The sequence below is a fragment of the Cetorhinus maximus genome, chromosome 1 (assembly GCF_964194155.1).
Source record: "Cetorhinus maximus chromosome 1, sCetMax3.hap1.1, whole genome shotgun sequence".
NCBI lineage: Eukaryota > Metazoa > Chordata > Chondrichthyes > Lamniformes > Cetorhinidae > Cetorhinus > Cetorhinus maximus.
Genome location: NC_135879.1, coordinates 90060971 through 90078879, shown reverse-complemented (window position 1 = coordinate 90078879; position 17909 = coordinate 90060971). Strand labels below are relative to the sequence as shown.

At 40.1% G+C, this 17909-nt stretch overlaps 1 protein-coding gene across 2 annotated transcripts in view; it reads right to left on the bottom strand.

The window, feature by feature from the left end:
• Positions 1–17909, bottom strand: part of bmp2k (BMP2 inducible kinase) — a 140847-nt gene that overhangs the window by 54608 nt on the left and 68330 nt on the right. For both annotated transcript variants that reach the window (XM_078543643.1, XM_078543653.1), the window contains exons 3-7: positions 17051–17156; positions 15911–16053; positions 15476–15597; positions 11498–11579; positions 1988–2120 (exon numbers count right to left, since the gene is read on the bottom strand). In XM_078543643.1, coding sequence (XP_078399769.1) covers positions 1988–2120; positions 11498–11579; positions 15476–15597; positions 15911–16053; positions 17051–17156 — 586 coding nt within the window. The remainder of the gene's footprint in view (positions 1–1987; positions 2121–11497; positions 11580–15475; positions 15598–15910; positions 16054–17050; positions 17157–17909) is intronic.

Below are 17909 nucleotides of genomic sequence, written 5' to 3'. Positions count from 1 at the left end.
GCCTTTGGATTGTTCGTCCACATCGGCGGGAAAACACACCGACGTGTTTCACAATGGCACATAAGCGACATGCACCTGTGGGGCTGCACTTCGCTCGGGATTTCAAGGTTTGTTTGCCTACCTCACTTCGGTCAGCCCTAGCAGTCATCAGCGCCAGGCTTCACAGAGAGCACTACATCACTTTAAAGGGTGAGCTCATGGGTAGGTCTCTATCTACCAGATCAGCCATATGCAGGTGGCTTTTCTATGGCTGCAGGGCAAGGTCTTGTTTGCAAAATGGGGAGAAGTGGCCTCAGGCAAAGGAAGAGGCTACAGGACGAGAGCTGTACTGGGGAAGGAGGGTATCCCAAGGCATGTGTGGGAACACATATTGATCTGTGCAAGTGGCCTCAAGGTGGTAAGGGCTGAGGAGGCAGTCTCCAGAGGAGATGAGGCCAGATGGACATATGAGGGCGTGGGTGAGAGAATGGGTGGTGATGTCCCTTGAGCTGGCTGTGAGTGAGATGCCAGTGAATGTGTAATGGGCTTGAGGTGTGAGTTTAGAGTGATGAGATGGTTGCCATACCCTGGCTCCACAGATGAGATCATTCATTCTCTACCTGCATTGGATGGCCAACCTCTTCTGTGCAGCATCGGCACTGACCACACTGCTAGTGCCTGCCATGCTGGATTGGTGATGCCGCTGCCCGTACTGTGGCCAAAGCAGTGGTAGAGGACATCACAGCGCCCAAATGGCATTCCAGTGGTGCCATTAAACCTGGGGTTGCAGTCTTTTTTCCTCACGTGGACATCTTCCCTAAAGTAGTCATGGGCTGGAAGCACTGAGATGAGTGCACGCAGCTAGACTTTTAAATATGGCGCTCAGCGTGATGAAACGGCGAGGTGATGGTCGGCGGGCGAGAGCGCCTGCCCACCATGAAAATGGGGTTTCCCCAGGAATGCACAAATAATGTGGCAGGTTTGAGACGATACGGCATGAAAATCTGTCATTGTTGTTTTACCCACCTGCTACCGCACTTAACGCAAATCTGGGACAATTCCACCAATAGCAATCAAACAGCAAAATGTCCCATGATTAGGTCAACTTTGCAAGTTCTAAATAAGCATAAATGTCAAAGCCTGATCAAAATTGGCTTTTTTTTTTACATACATTGCTTAGCGTTTGCAGTAATAAATTTTTATTACATGCAGCTTCGCAGTTTATAATCTCTCCTGACTTTTCTAACTCAAATTCACAATTTTCTATTTGACAGATGCCATCTTGAATGGATAGCAAAAACACTGATGTTGATTCTCACAACCCTTAAATTGATTTTTATTTTTCTCTGGACAGGGAAGTAAAAATACAATTTGTTCTCCATGCACCGTTCTTCATTTGGAAGCGCTGGGTAGACTCTCCAATTATTCCTGCTCAAGAACCTTTTCAGTATAAATTAGAACTTATATTATTTCTGTACATCACTGTCAAATGATAGCCATAATTCTTCGTCTCTCCCCACGATTTTCAGTGCTTGATATATACCATTATATTTTGGTTTAAGAGTATTGCATCTGTACTCTCTGCCATACATTATATTTACTTTAATGATCTGCAGTTCAGCACGAATGGAATATGAAGGAGGAAAGCACTTTAGCATATTACAAATTTCTCCAAGTATTTGATCGGGAACATAATTGAAATCAGTAGCGTATCTTTGTACAATAACAATGTATGTCAGTGCCATTTTAATTTTTGTCAGAAAAACAAGCATTTTTCGTCAGAAAAACAAGCATTTTTCTAACCACGTACTAGATCGCAACCTCTTCTGGTAAATTTTCTCAAGCTAGGCTAAGCCCTGCCCCCAATTTCACATAAAACATGTCAATGAAAAGAACGTGTGAATAACTGACATTTTAGTATTTTTAGGAATCAATATATTTACAACCATTTCAAAGCAGATTAAATGGAGCCCAAAGCACTTTTCTAAAAAAAAGTTGGTGTACATACGTATTAAACAGTGCAATTTCTGGGAATATTTAGAGTTGTCAGGCACAGTAAAGCTCCCATCACAGATTGCAACTTGACTCTCTCCAAAAGGTAGAGTGAAGAAACAAAGTTTGTACAGCAAGCATCCAAGAGCCTAAAAAAAGAAATCAATTGACTATTTTTAAGCTGAAATATTTGATCGTATTTTTTCAAACAAAATGCAACAATCACTGCAAATTCAATAGTAAACCATATAGCCATCTACACTAAAAGCTTTTATGTAAAACCCTTATATCAAATTAGTTTGCAGCCCATTAATCCATGGCAAACTACAGATTCACTATTTTGGGCGGTAGGGAATGAGAGACAAGAACAGCATTTTTAATTAGATCTGAAACAAAGCTGGTGCGCTGAATTGTATGTTGTATACCTCTAATGGTTCAACAATTCTTTTTTGTGCAAAGATTATTTGCCCGTGATGCCATTAACCAACTTTTAAACAAATAGCAACAGCGGCCCTATAAATAAAGTACACTACAGCACTGCTGGATCATGTTTGTTTCTTTCATCTCAGCCACAGGCCAACAACTCACTACCTGAAAGGGTGGTATAGGCAGAAACCCTCATAACATTTTAGTAGTATTTGGATGTGCACTTGCGATGCCATGGTATACAAGGCTATGGGCCGAGTGCTGGAAAATGGGATTAGAATAGTTAGGTACTTGTATGACCGCCGTAGACTCAATGGGCCGAAGGGCCTTTTTCTGTGCTGTAGACCTCTATGACAGTTGGCAAAACACCCATTATCTCAACTTACTTTCACAAAAGAAAACAGTTACACTTATTCACTTAAACACATTCACTTTTTTTTTGAGGGGGGACAGCTTACATGCATATGTAAACCCAGTTATCTCCCTCGACAGAAAAGCAATCAGTGCAACTCGCCACCACAAACATGCAAGAAGTTACCAAGTAGTGCAACAATGGTATAAAGCTAATGATGAAAACATCTTAATGTCATAACCATTTTAATTGGTCAGATATACTGCCAAGGTAAAGAAACTTGCCACAAAACAAGGGTCTCCTTAAATTTTCAGCTAAAACTGCTTCCTCTTTTGAGGATCATAAAGCATTCTGTACATTCTCATAGAAATATTGTTTCCACTATGTTCATGTTTAAAAGAAATTCTAATCACAAAATGTTACACTCTAAATTGAAAATGTTGAAAGAGTTCTTCAAGTTGAAGAAACAATTCAATCTTTTGAGAAGCATGCATGGGAACATAAATGTCCAATTCTGATAGGAATCAAGATTAAAAGATCAATCCTACTCCATTTAGAACTTAAGTTCTAAGTTTGCATTATGAAAATAAATTGCCATACAGGAATTAGATATGTATGCTCCACCATGATTCGTTGCTGAATTCCAGAACAAATGCTTCAGGCTGAAAGAAAATAACCTGAGTTACACATTTTATTTTGTGCTCACAATTATAACTAACAAAGGCAGGTGCTACAATGCAGCTCCTATAAATGCAGGAAATTAAAAACAAAAATTCAGCTAAAATCAATAGATATTGTCAGTGTTTTTTCTTAATACAGTGTTGCATATTGCATTTGAATATCTCAAAATTATAGGTATAATAATCCTCCTCCCATGCCAAAAAAAGACAAAATTGCTACTGGAAACCAAACATGTAATTGCACAACCACAAAATACAACTTTCTTAGTTAATGGTATATTTCACAAGTATCTATTGCCAGAAGTGCTAAGTGGATGACCTATCTGGCCACCTCCTTCAGTCCCCAACATCACAGATACAAATCTTCAGCCAATTTAATTCACTCCAGATGATATCAAGAAATGGTTCAGCATACTGGATCCAGTGAAGGCTATGGGCCCTGACAATATCCTGGTTGCAGTGCTAAAGACTTGTACTCCAGAAATAGTCACACCCTCAGTCAAGCTGTTCCAATACAGCTACAACACTTGCATTTATCCGACAATTTGGAAAATTGCCCAGTTATGTCCTATTCATAAAAAGCTGAAAAAATTCAAGCCACCCAATTACTGCTCCATTGGTCCACTCTCAATCATCAATAAAATGATGAAAGGTGTCACCTATGGTGTTATCAAGCGACACTTACAATAATCTGCTCACTGATGCTCAGTTTGAGTTCCACCAGAACCACTCAGCTCTGGACCTCATTTTAGTCTCGTTTGTAAACATGGAGAAAAGAGGGGAATTACAGCAGTGAGATGGGAGTGATTGCTCTTGACATCAAGGCAGCATTTGACCAAATATGGCATCAAGGTACACCAGTAAAATTGGGGTTAATGGAAAACTCTCCACTGCCCGGTGTCGTAGCTAGCCCAAAGGAAGATTGTTGTTGCAGACCAATTATCTCAGCCCCAGAACATCCATGCAGGAATTATTCAGGACAGTGTCCGAGGGCCAAACCATCTTCAGCTGTTTCATCAATAGCTTTCCCTCCATCAAAGTCATAAGTGGGAATGTTCAATGGTGATTAGAGCATTCAGTCTCATTTGCATCTCTTCAAATAATGAAGCAGTCTAGGCTAGTTACAAGAGAAAGTCAGAAGCTCTGTATTCTCTGGCGAGTAACTCATCTCCTGACTCCCCAAAGACTGTCCACTATCTACAAGACATGCATCAGGAGTGTGATGGAATATTCCCCACTTACCCAGCTCAGTACTGTGCCAACAACACTCAAGAAGCTCAACACCATCCAGGGAAAAGCTGCCTGCTTGAAATGCACCCCATCTACCTTAAAAATCCACTCCCTCCACCACAGGTGCACCATGCCCGCAGTGTGTACCCTATACAAGATGCACTGCAGCAGCTTGCCAATTCTTCTTCAACAGAACCTTCCACATCTTCTACAGCAGGCACATGGGAACCTGAAAGCTGCCTTCCAAGTCACTGGAAATCTCACTGGGTCAATGTTCTGGAACTTTCCTCCAAACAGCACTGTAGGTGTACCTACACCACATGGACTGCAGCAATTCAAGGCATCAGCTCACCACCATCACCTTAAGGACAATTAGAGGTGGGCAACAAATGTTGGCCTTATGAGTGATGCCCACATCTCATGAATAAATAAAAAAAAGCAGGGTTAAATACATTTAGAGGTGCCAAGGTCTGGAACATGGCAATATATCAGTGGCCAACTTTTTTTTTCAAAAAATATTTCTGCCCATTCAGAAGTTACAAGAAAACAAACTGCACTTTTAACTTCAACATGGGCTATAATCAGTCTTGAGCACAATCTAGGCTGGCACTTCAGTGCCGTATGAAGGAAGTACTGCACTGTCAGAGATGCTATCGTTCGAATGATGTTAAACCAAGGGTTTGTCCACCCTCTCAGATGGATGTAAACGACCCCATTGTACTACTCAAAGAATAAGGGTATCCTGGCCAACATTCCTCAAGTGACATCACCAGACCAGATAATTGAGCATTTATCTCATTGCTGATTGTGGGACATTATTGCTCTGTGTAAATTGCCTGCCACAATCCCTGAAATTGCAGCAGTTACTACAAAAGTACTCTATTAACTTTGAAGCTCTTTGCAACATTGAGATCATGAAAGATAAGTGCAAGTTTTCTTTCTTAATTAATATTATGGTGACAAGTAGTTCTGAAGGAAAAAAACAACTCTTACAATATCTGCAAAGTTTCAAATTTAATAGTTAATCTGACCACCTCCTTATATGCAGTATGCATTTTCTCTATCACGCTTAAAAGTTTCTGTATGACTTTCGTAACTGGTTTCAATTTAATATTCATAAAACAAATCACAACTAAACAGATTGACAACCTAACAACACAAGAAAATGAAGTAGAAAACAAACAGTAATAACTATGAATATAACTGACCAAAAATGAGCAGCCACTCGCCTCAGCTGAATAGGTCTATAAGATAGCAAGTAACAACTTCTGGCATGCATTTATAGTTCCAGCTCTAATCTTTATTTTTAACTGATTGACATCTATTCCGACCATTTAGAGCAAAAACCAGTACTTGCTGTTTGTAACCTAATCACTTCCCTGCTGTGAGACATACATGGAAGTACAAGAAACATCTGAAGGCACTGGATACTGCAAAGGATATGGACCCTGACAATATTCCGGCAATAGTGCTGAACACACTTGTGCTCCAGAGCTTGCCGCACCCCTAGCCAAGCTGTTCCAATACACCTACAACACTGGCATCTACCTGTCTATGTGGAAAATTGCCCATGTATGTCCTGTACACAAAAAGCAGGACAAATCCGAACCCGGCCAATTACCGCCCCATCAGTCTACTTTCAATCATCAGGAAAGTAATGGAAGGGGTCAACAACAGTGCTATCAAACAGCACTTGCTTAACAATAACCTGCTCACTGACGCCAAATTTGGATTCCGCCAGGGCCACTCAGCTCCTGACCTCATTACAGCTTTGGTTCATACATGGACACAACAGCTGGACTCCCGCGTCGAGGTGAGAGTGATTGCCTTTGACATCAAGGCCTCATTTGACTGAGAGTGGCATCAAGGAGCCTTAGCAAAACTGGAGTCAATGGGGATGAGGGGGAAAACTCTTTGCTGGTTTGGATTCTACCTAGCACAAATGAAGATGGTTGTGATTGTTGGGGGTCAGTCATCTCAGCTGCAGGACATCACTGCAGGAGTTCCTCAGGGTAGTGTCCTCAGCCCAACCATCTTCAGCTGCTTCATCAATGACCTTCCTTCCATCATAAGGTCAGAAGTGGGGATGTTCGTTGATGATTGCACAATGTTCAGCACCACTCGCAACTCTCAGATACTGAAGCAATCCATGTCCAAATGCAGCAAGACCTGGGCAATATCCAAGCTTAGTCTGACAAGTGGCAAGTAACATTCGCGCCACACAAGCGTCAGGCAATGGCCATCTCCACCAAGAGAGAATCTAGCCATCTCCGCCTTGAAGTTCAATGATATTGCCATCACTGAATCCCCCACTATCAACATCCTGGGGGTTACCATTGACCAGAAACTGAACTGGGCTGGCCATATAAATACTGTGGCTACAAGAGCAGGTCAGAGGCTAGGAATCCTGCAATGAGTATCTCACCTCCTGACTCCCCAAAGTCTGTCCATCATCTATGAGGCACAAGTCAGGCGTGTGATGGAATACTCCCCACTTGCCTGGACAAGTGCAGCTCCTACAACACTCAAGAAGCTTGACGCCATCCAAGACAAAGCAGCTGGCTTGATTGGCACTACATCCACAAAGATTCACTCACTGCACCACCGACACACAGTAGCAGCAGTATGTGCCATCTACAAGATCACTGCAAGAATTCACCAAGGCTTCTTAGAGAACACCTTCTAAACCCACGACCACTACCATCTAGAAGGACAAGGGCAGCAGATAGATGGGAACACCACCACCTGGAAGTTCCCCTCCAAGTCACTCACCATCCTGACTTGGAAATATCTCGCCATTCCTTCACTGTCGCCAGGTCAAAATCCTGGAACTCCCTTCCTAACAGCACTGTGTGTACACCTACACCACATGGACTGCAGCAGTTCAAGAAGGCAGCTCACCGCCACCTCTCAAGGGCAACTATGGATGGGTAATAAATGCTGGCCCAGCCAGCGATGCCCACATAAAAAAAACAACTCGATCCAAGGAAGCCAGTATTAGAAGCAATGAAGATAATTCTCTTTTGTCTTGTACAACATCATCAAGGCAATGTTAATGTATAAAATATGTTAATTTAACTGAGGTAACTTTCACAAGCACTACATTAGTGAACATAGCAGATTGTACACGTAATCCTTTAAATTGGCCATCATGACACCTCTCAAAAAGCTAACCCTTGACCATATCGCCCTTGCAAACTACGATCCCATTTCCAACCTCCCTTTCCTCACCAAAGTCCTTGAATGTTATGTCAGCTCTCAAATCCGTTCCCACTTTCCTGAAACTCCATTGTTGAACCCCTCCGATTAGGTTTACACCCCTGCCATAGATCGCTCTTATCAAAGTTACAAATGACACCTTACAAGACTGAGACAAAGGTAAACTATTCCTCCTCATCCTTTTGACCCATCTGTAGTCTTTGACATGGATGTCCACATCATCCTCCTCCAATGTTTCTCCACTGTTGTCTAGCTGGGTGGGAGTGCTCTCACATGGTTCCATTCTTTTCAGCTAATCGTAGTCAGAGAATCAGTTACAATGGTTTCTCTTCCTGCCCCTGCACCGTTACCTCTCGTGTCCTCCAAGGATTTATCTTCAGCCCCATACTGTTTCTCATCGATATGTTGCCCTTTGGCGACATCATCCAAAAGCACAGTGCTGGCTTTCACACATACCCCAGTGACACCCAGCTTGACCTCACCATCAGGCATTAAAATTTTCATCCTTATTTTAAAATCCCTCCATGACCTGCCCTGCCTTGCTGTAATCTCCTCCAGCCTCACAACCCTCAGATATCTGTGCTCCTCTCAACTTTAGCCTTGCGTATTCCCAATTATAACTGCTCTGTCTCTTCTTCAGCTTCCCTGTCTCTGTTTCTGTGGATAGGCCATCAATGCTCATAAGCCACACAGATGCCTACAGCTACCTTGACTACACTTCCTCACACCCTACTTCCCGTAAGGACTCCATTCCTTTCTTCCAGTTTCTCCGTCTCCATTGTATCTGTTCTGATGATGCTACCTTCCACATGAGCGCTTCTGACATGTCTCCCTTTTTCATCAACCGAGGATTTCCCCCACCATGGTTGACAGGGCCCTCAACTATGTCCATTCCATTTTTTGCACTTCTGCTCTGACCCCTTCTCCTCCCACCCAGAACCCATGATAGGGGTTCTGTTGTCATCACCTTCTACACCGCCAGCCTCTGGACTCAACGAATCATCCTCCGCCATTCCCACCACCTTCAGCATGATGCCTCCAGCAAACATATCACTCCCTCCCCTCCTGTGTCAGCAATCTGAAGGGACTATTCCTCCTGCAACGCTCTGGTCCACTCCTCAATCACCCCAACACCTCATGACCCCCACATGGCACCATTCTGTGCAAATGCAGGAATTTTAATGCCTGCCCTTTTACGTCCTCTGCCCTCAAAACCCAAGGTCCCAAACACTCCTTCCAGGTGAAGCAGCAGCTTGTGTACTTCTTTCCATTTAGTATTTGCTGCTCACAATGCAGTATCCTCTACATTTGGGAGACCTAACGCAGACTGGGTGACTGCTTTGTGGAACACCTCCACTTGGACAGCAAGCATGACAGCAAGCTTCTGGTGGCTTGCCATTTTAATTCTCTACCTTGCTTTCACGCAGACATTTCCATTCTCGGCCTACTGCACTGTTCCAACAAAGCTCAATGCAAGCTTGATGAACAGCACCTCATCTTTCAATCAGGCACTTTATAGCCTTCTAGACTCATCGAGTTCAACAATTTCAGACTGTAACCTCTGTTTCCCCACCAACCAAGTCCCACATCCTGTTTTTGATCATTTTGCTTTTAAACGCAGCTGTTCATTATTCTGCCATTCATACTCACTCTGGACAAATCTATTGCTTCTTTACTACAACCCTTTGCCTTCTATGCCATGTAATATTTTGTCAGTTAATCTCTCCTGCCCTCCAATTTATCATAGACCTTCCCTTCTGTTCTTCCCCCCTCCTTTCACTTGCTTAAAACTACATTTCTATCTCTCTTTAGCTCTGAAGAAAGATCCTTGACCTGAAACGTTAACACTGTTTTCTCTCTCTACAGATGCTGCCAGACCTGCTAAATATTTCCAGCGTTTTCTAGTTTTATTTCAGATTTCCAGCATCCGCAGTATTTTACTTTTGTATAACTGTTCCACCATTGGTGAGTGTGCCTTCAGTGCCTCGGTTCCAAGCTCTGAAGTTCCCTCCCTTCTGCCTCACTTTCCCCCTTTAAAACATTCCTTAGAACCTACCTCTTTGACCAAGCTTTTGGTCATCTGACCTAATATCTCCTTATGTAGCTCAGTGTCATACTTTGTTTTATAATGCTCCTGTGAGGCACCTTGGAACTTTCATTATATTAAAGGCAGCATTTAAGTAATTGCTGTTATAACAAGTGAAATGCTGAATTTTGAAATTTTGTAGTGTATTACAAAATGTAGGAAGAGCTCTACTTCTACGGATTTGTTTGAGAGACGACAGATTTCAAACAACAGAATGATTGGCAGCTTCTAAAAAGGCTGCCACTCAATCTAAGAGGAAAATTCAATATAAATGTTCTTCATTAGAATTGATTTAATTTAAGCAGACTCTTTTCTTAACACTAGACAGCTGATATTACAAGGTTAATATATAGAAAATCATAGAAGCAACCCAAAAGTTCACAAAATGGTGAGAGGTGCTCCTTATTGAAGCTGCATTTTACAAATCTGTGGTTATCAAGTTTTGTGCTAGACACCAGAGGAGAGCCACTAGTTTGTCTCCAAAAACATATGATCAACAAAATATTGTAGTATCTTTGAGCAAACTGTGAAATGTTATTACAACCAGATCCCAACACTACAACCATTCAGATCCCAAAAAACACTGATTATTTAACAAAATAAATCACACAATCATTTAATAAGAAATATTCAGATCTTTAAAACATCTCTATAGTTTTAATTCTGATCATGCGTTTGTGGCTGATCACAAGAAGGGACAGGCGTGAGGGTGAGAGCATGAGAGAAAAAAAGAGAGAGAGAATAAGAGAAAAAAAAGAAACAATGAGAGAAAGAGACAGAGGCAAACAGAAATTGAACAGGAGTTAGAATTTGTATTTTTGTCTGTAACACCAGAGGAAATGAACTATCAGATCATTTAGATTTGACAGTGACTTGGTGTTAGAATCGCACATCAATCAACTTTTAGCTTTTTGTTTTAATCAACTAACTTGTACTTTGCAATATGCAAATTACTAAATGAAAGAAACATTATGCCACTGGAGGGCAGTGGTGACCTTTGTAAATAACAAAGCACATTTGTGCCAAAAGCAGAATAAATGGGATACTCAAAAAAGTCTATCTCTGACAAAAAGGACAATTTTCCATACAATAACTAGAGCAGGCACTTAAGGATGGTAGTGTTACAGGCCCCACATGCACTACAATGTGGTATGTGTAATGCTCATGCCAGCTGGTTTTATTATACTTTCACTATGTGTTAACCATCCTCAAAGCTGCAGTGCTCCAAGCTATTGTTTCCTTCCCCATCAGGCCAATCCTCTCTCCAGACTCCTCTGTCCTCACCCTGAACTCATTTCCATTTTTCCTCAGGATCTTTCCAAGCTCATCCTAGACCAATTTTTCCTGTTCTCAGCAACTTTTACCCACTAAGCAGCTGACCCCCTAACTTTCTTTCAAGGCACCAGAGTAAATGATTCTCTTTCCTCAGGTACTGAAGTTGCAAATGCTAGGGTGCAGCCTTCTTGTTCACTCAACTGTCTTCAAACACCAAATACTTCCAAAGTCCTGAGAAATTTTGAAAGTTTTGCTCACCCATATATCAGCTTTTGTGGTGATTGAGTTTCCTCCATAAAGATTAATCATTTCAGGGGCTCTGTAAGACAACGTTGTGTACCTAAAAAGAAAAACTCAAATGTTGACTTCTGTGCAATCCCGTTCTATTGTATTTTTATTACGATAGTTAATTTAAACACTTGTTACATTTGTTTTGTGTTTGCACTAGTTACAGCACCAGAACCTGTAAAATGCACTTACTAATTAAATTGCAATTGGTAGGGTTCACACAAGAATAACTTTTTTGGAGAGGATAACATAGCAGTGACACAATGAAAATATTCAGGTGTTCTGGACTATGAAGGAGAAAACTCCAAGTGATTTAGAAACAAATTAAATCCCTAGGTGCCATTGTTGCTTTTACCTCATTCTTGTATCTTTTAGAAACCAATGGGCCACATGGTCCAAAGATGAAGGTAGACAGCCTCAGGTCATTTAGGTTCTCATTTTTAGAAAGCAAGCTCTTATTTCTAATGAGTCATAGCATTTTATTTAAGAAAAACACAAGTTTTGCAACAAGCATTATATTATCCATATTAATTAGCAATTTCATACCTACAATTTTATTTTCTGTATCTCTACTACTGTACTGCTGTCAAATGAGTGACTGTTAGTGCACAAGGAAATCCAAAACTGATAACTGATATTAGGTTTTCACAAACTGGTGGCATTTTCTTCCTGCCCCAACTCCTGATAGGAAGAAAATAAAACTTCCCAAATTTGATCGAGTCTTTGTTTTTGTCGTCTCCTCCCACATAGCTGGCCTGAACTTCCAAGAGTGGCAGAGTCGGATTGTCACTATTCTCCTAGTTTCTTACCCCAAAATCCAGCCAATCCTTTCTTGCCTGACCTTCCAACTCAGGGCTGGACAAGTACTGTGTAGGGCAGCGGTCTCCTGAGGTCTTCAGCCTAGGGTTGCAGAGGAAGCCACAATTCCTTTTTTTTTTTTACAGCACTAGCTGCCATAGAGCAGGTAAGTTTCAAGGTCTAGATGCCTTTAGAAGTTTGAACTGCTGGGCAATTGCCATGCAATCCTTATCTTGGGACTTCTAGGGGAGCTCCACAGTGTATCGTTAGGGTACCCCCCCAGCTATGATGCCCTGGATGACCTAATAACCTGCTTCTAGGCCACTGTCCAACTTCTGCTCATCCTTTCACCTTGTGCCCCAATGGAGATCAGAATCATGCCAAAATTATACATGCAAAAGCGTGTTCACTAATTTCTTAGTAGTAGAGCACTAGCAATATAGAAACAAAACTATACATGTGAAATTGCTAAATTTTTTTGCTAATATGGATAACAATGCATATTACAAGATGTTTTCAAAAAATAAAACGTGAAGAGTTCAAGTAGAGCTATTTGGTACAGTACCTACATTTTGGGCAGTGTAAAATACACTGGAAGTCTCCAGTAGCTAAAATGTATACATATTCCAGCCATGTCAAAATTTAGTTAATTGCAGTATCAATGTTTTTCCACAAAACAGCATTTATATGCTTTCTATATTTATGGTACTTAATGCCCAGTGACAACGCTTGGTGAAAAAATAAATGGATTTTAAGCTGAGGGTTACAACCATTTTAATCCTTGCAGCGAACAAGTAGTTCAAAATTACACAGGCTCTTCATTTATTCAACGTGACTATGGCAAGGTACGATACACACAAAGTATATTTAAGCCGAAATTGATGAACCAAAGGAAATGCTCCGCACTTAAATTTTCCACTCTTCAAAAGATTCATACATTACTGATAGCCTTAAAGCACTTGCAAAGTATAAATCATGTTTTCCAGACTGATAGCATTTATACTAATGTAAAAGTCAATCTCATCTTAAAATCAACCCCATGGCTTTTGGCATAAAAAATGTAATTTTTCATACGCTCTGTAAACGTCGACCCTAGTTTTTCAGGAATTAAACCACATTTTGATTAATTACTTATCGGTAATTATTACAGTTCATTATTTTAAAGGCACACATGGAACATTTAGATTTTCCCTCTGCCAATTCTAAAGGCGATCTCCTAGCCAATCGACATCACTAATGTGTATTACATTATCTATTAGAGTGCCTTCAAGAAAGAATCACAAGTACGCAGCTCAATTTAAAGTGGAGATAAATGTGGCAGAATGGATCAACAAACATCGGCAAAACTGTCATATTATCACACTGGAGCCATCCAACTCTAAGCACTCAAGAGAAATTAAGACAGACAGTATTTCAGAATTCAAGGCCAGTGCCAGGTGGGGCATAAGATTCATGAAAATTGTGATTTAGTAGCCTGTCAGAAAACAAAAATTTCACAGTGTCTGTCATCTGAATTCAACAATAAAATCACCAAATTCCATCAGTTTGTCATCTGACATGAGAGAAGAATGTGTATCGATTGGCCTGCATTGGAAATATAGATGAAACACCAATGAACTTCAACATGCCAGCAACAAGATGGTAAACAATACTGGTGAAAAGAAACCATCCTTGTAAAGATGACTGGCCGTTAAGAAGACATGGTTCACAGTGATTCCTTCTTGTTTGGGAGAAAGTCTGCGGTGATATTCAAACGCAAAGCTCTCCCCAAAGAGAAATTTCAGAAAAGTGCTGACATTCATGCTCACCAGAAAGGCTGGGTGGATGAAGGCAGTTTAATGGACCAAAGAAGTGTGGACTTTGAGACCAGGAGGACTATGCAAAGAAAAATAAGTTTGCTCATCTGGGCATAGTTCATATCTCACTTGTCAACAATGTAGTCCACGATGTGAAATCAACCAATACTGACAGGGCAGTTATTCCTGGCTGCCTTACAAGTGTTGTTCAGACCTTGGATGTGTGTATAAACAAACCTCTCAAGGAAAGTATCCAAAAGATGAAGAACAATTGGATGTTGGAAGACAAGAAAACATTCACTAAAAGCAAAAAAAAATGCGAGAACCCACACTAGCAACATTGTGCCAATGGGTCACGGATATGTGGAACGAACTTGCTCCCAATATTACCAAAAAATCATTTCCAAAATCTGGAATATCAAATACGCTCGATGATAACAACAACAATTACTGCTGGAATGATGATACTGAAGTTACTGGAGCCTACCTTCGATGATGAAGAGCCATACGACGATGTTATACAACCAGGCTATTGGCATGAATTGTTTGGAGATCCAGATAGTGATCAGAGTGATTTCAAACGATTTCAATGTGCAGCGTTGTAGCTAATTTGTTATGGTATATATTTATATTTAATGTTGGATGAAATGTAAATAGCTTGTAATGTTATAAAATAAATAAATATTAGAGCATTAGTATGAATTCTTTAGTGTTGCTGGTTTTTACTTCATTCCATTTTGGGCCCAAATCGCATATCAATCCCTCAAAAACATTCCTTGTCTAAAAGTCGACCCCCTGACTTTTGAGCTAAAAATCTGTTCTCAAAAATTTGACTTTCACATGAGTATATACAGTATGTCATTACAGTGCAAAACTATTTTGCCCATAGACAAAACTCTGAACAGTTCTTCGTTTAGGATGCTATTTCTGCATCTTTTCTCAGGTCAAGGGGAGCTCTGAGTTGATGTAATTTGCACAGTTCACGTTAAAAAAATAATTAAAAGCATACAAAGCCAATTTTGGCATCCAAACTAAGGGGAACAAGAGAGTTGAAAATGATACATAGGCAGTCAAAGAAAAAATATAAAATAGTGCTAAAGCATTACATTAACAGTGTTGGAAAGGTTACTAATTTGAAAAACGTGAAAAAGTTGCATGAAAAACATTAGTGGAACAGTGACAATAGGAAGGTAACTGTGGAAGCTAGCTAAAAGGAGAACAAAGGGCAAGATTTCTGGAGTCCAGTCATCCTTGCTTTGATCAACAAACAGCAACACAGAATACTATGGCAGCTTTCAGAATAGTGTAAAATCCATCTCAAGTAAAGCTTGAGGAATTCAGTAAAAGGTCTTACTTTTTGATTTCATCTTCCACAGAACTGACACCATGTACTTGCGGATTGAGAATTTTGTGAGTTGCACTTCCAAAATCACACAGTACATAGTTTCCGTTGTCATTTAACAAAATATTTTCAACCTAAAAAAGATTGAAAAACAAGAAGAAACTTATACAAAGTAACTACTGTTAAGACAAGTAAATGCAATTCAAAGAGACAAACTGGCAAGGCCAACTTAATTCTCAAAATGAATCGAGAGATATACCTACCTCATATTATCTAATTTTTAAATGAAAATATCTTCTTCGTTAACTTAGTGCAGGGATCAACAGGATAGTTGTGGAGCCAATATTCGCAACGTAGAAGGTGATTAGAACTTTGTACTGATGTTATCTGTGATACTCAGTAGTATTGCAAAAATATGGAACACTTCTACTTCACTGTGATTCTTACCTTGAGATCTCTGTGAATGATTGGGGTTTTGCACTGATGCAGCCTTGCAACTGCCTCACAGGTATCACAGAAAATTTGCAGAACTTCTGTTTCAGCAAAACCGGTCTGCAGCCTCTGGTTCATTTTGTTCACCACTTGTCCCGCTGCCAAATAAAGACCATGAAATGGTTTCTGCTTGTGCAAAAACTAGTAGTTTCAATTTCAGAACAGTAAGGCAAAGAATCAAATATGTATACACGTTTAATATTACAACTGGATATGAAAAGGTCTCTGGATGAGCAAAAATTGCTACACAGTAATTGAAATTTTAATTATTTTAGCACATTGATTATCATGTAAAATCCCTAAGCATTAAAGTCATAAGTCTGTAAACTATTTCCCAATTCTGAAATGCTCGATTCTGACACTTGAATGACTTAAACTGGCAAGTAGTTAATCTCCAGTACCGGGCACACCTTACTTTAATAAGCATAAAATTGCAATAAAAAGGTAGGGTTTTTTTTTTGAAGCGCTAAGGGCTGAGCTTTGCACAGAAAACATTGTTTCCATCCTACCCTCACTGCCTTTCGTTTTTATAAATTTGAATAAACCAAGAAAATCATCATTCCACAGCATTTCCCCTTTTACTTTTTTAATGTTTCTGCCCACAGTTGCCAACAAGAAAAAAGTAATCACTGCACAGGCAGTGCAACCCAGATAATAAGGTGATTATGGTCACTTGATGGGTGGGGGAGGGGTGGTGGTGGCTGCGTTACAGATGCATCAGATTCAGCTGTTCAAACTTCACACCTGCTCATAACCAGGATCCTGAGTTTGCTCAGTTCTATAACATGTTGGTCCAAGCCAATTTGGAGGTCTGACAATTCTTCAGGTTTGAACATTCATTGCCAAAAGGAATTTGACATCTGCTGGCACTACTAAAAGTAGTAACAAATTAAACAATTTTCTATGAAGACTCCTAGGCTAGTGGAGTCTCTCTCTTAGTCCAGTCACTTGGTTTCTCAGAAGATAGTTCAGTTCAAAGGGCACAACTAAGGTAACTGAAAGAAAATATAGTGAAACCCATAACATGTGTGTGCATCATAAAACTATAAAAGACAAAACATTTCATAGGCAAGCAACTTAAAATAACACTCCTACCTCGGCAATATTCCATTAGAATAAGCACTTCCCAGACATTATCACTGATGGATGTAATGCCACAATCCAAGTAACCAACAATATTTTTATGGCCTGAGAGTTCTTTCTAAAAGAAAAGCATAACAGAGCTACTTATAAAAACATATTACATAAAGTGTTTACCCACGTTAAACTCTTATATTCTAGTTGTTAACATTTGCTGCAGTACACAGTGGCGAATATAGTGGACTAACATTTATCTCCTCACAACTGACATCATGGCTCAAATCTAGCACAACATAATAAGCTGACATAAAAGCAAAACAACAGAAGAGTCATACGGACTCGAAACGTTAGCTGTGTTCCTCTCCGCAGATGCTGCCAGACCTGCTGAGTTTTTCCAGGCATTTTTATAATAAGCTGACATTTCTTTCACCTGTTTTAAAGCTTTTTAATGAAATCAATTTGGGCACACTAAATCCACCCATCAGTGACCACAGCAATTACAGGTTAGTAATCTCACTTAAAGACAAAAAGTAGCGAATGTGGTAAATGAAAAAATTCACAACGGTGTAATAAGAGATGCTGCTTTAAAATTTAAAATTGAAATAGATAACTAGGTGCTTCACTTTACATATGCTCAGTGCTAGATTTGATTTAGGTATGTTACATGCTGAAAGAAACCTCAAAGGTATTCTATTCTCAAGCAATGTGACTCCTCAACTTGTAGTGTACTAACTTACACCAAAAATATGAATTTGAAATTTAGTACAGGACTACATTGACACAGAAATTGCTGAGGTGACACAAATTGGGTTATTTTTTTCTCCACTGTTCAAATAGTCCTATTTTTGCGACTTGAATTGCTGGGAATGCAAAT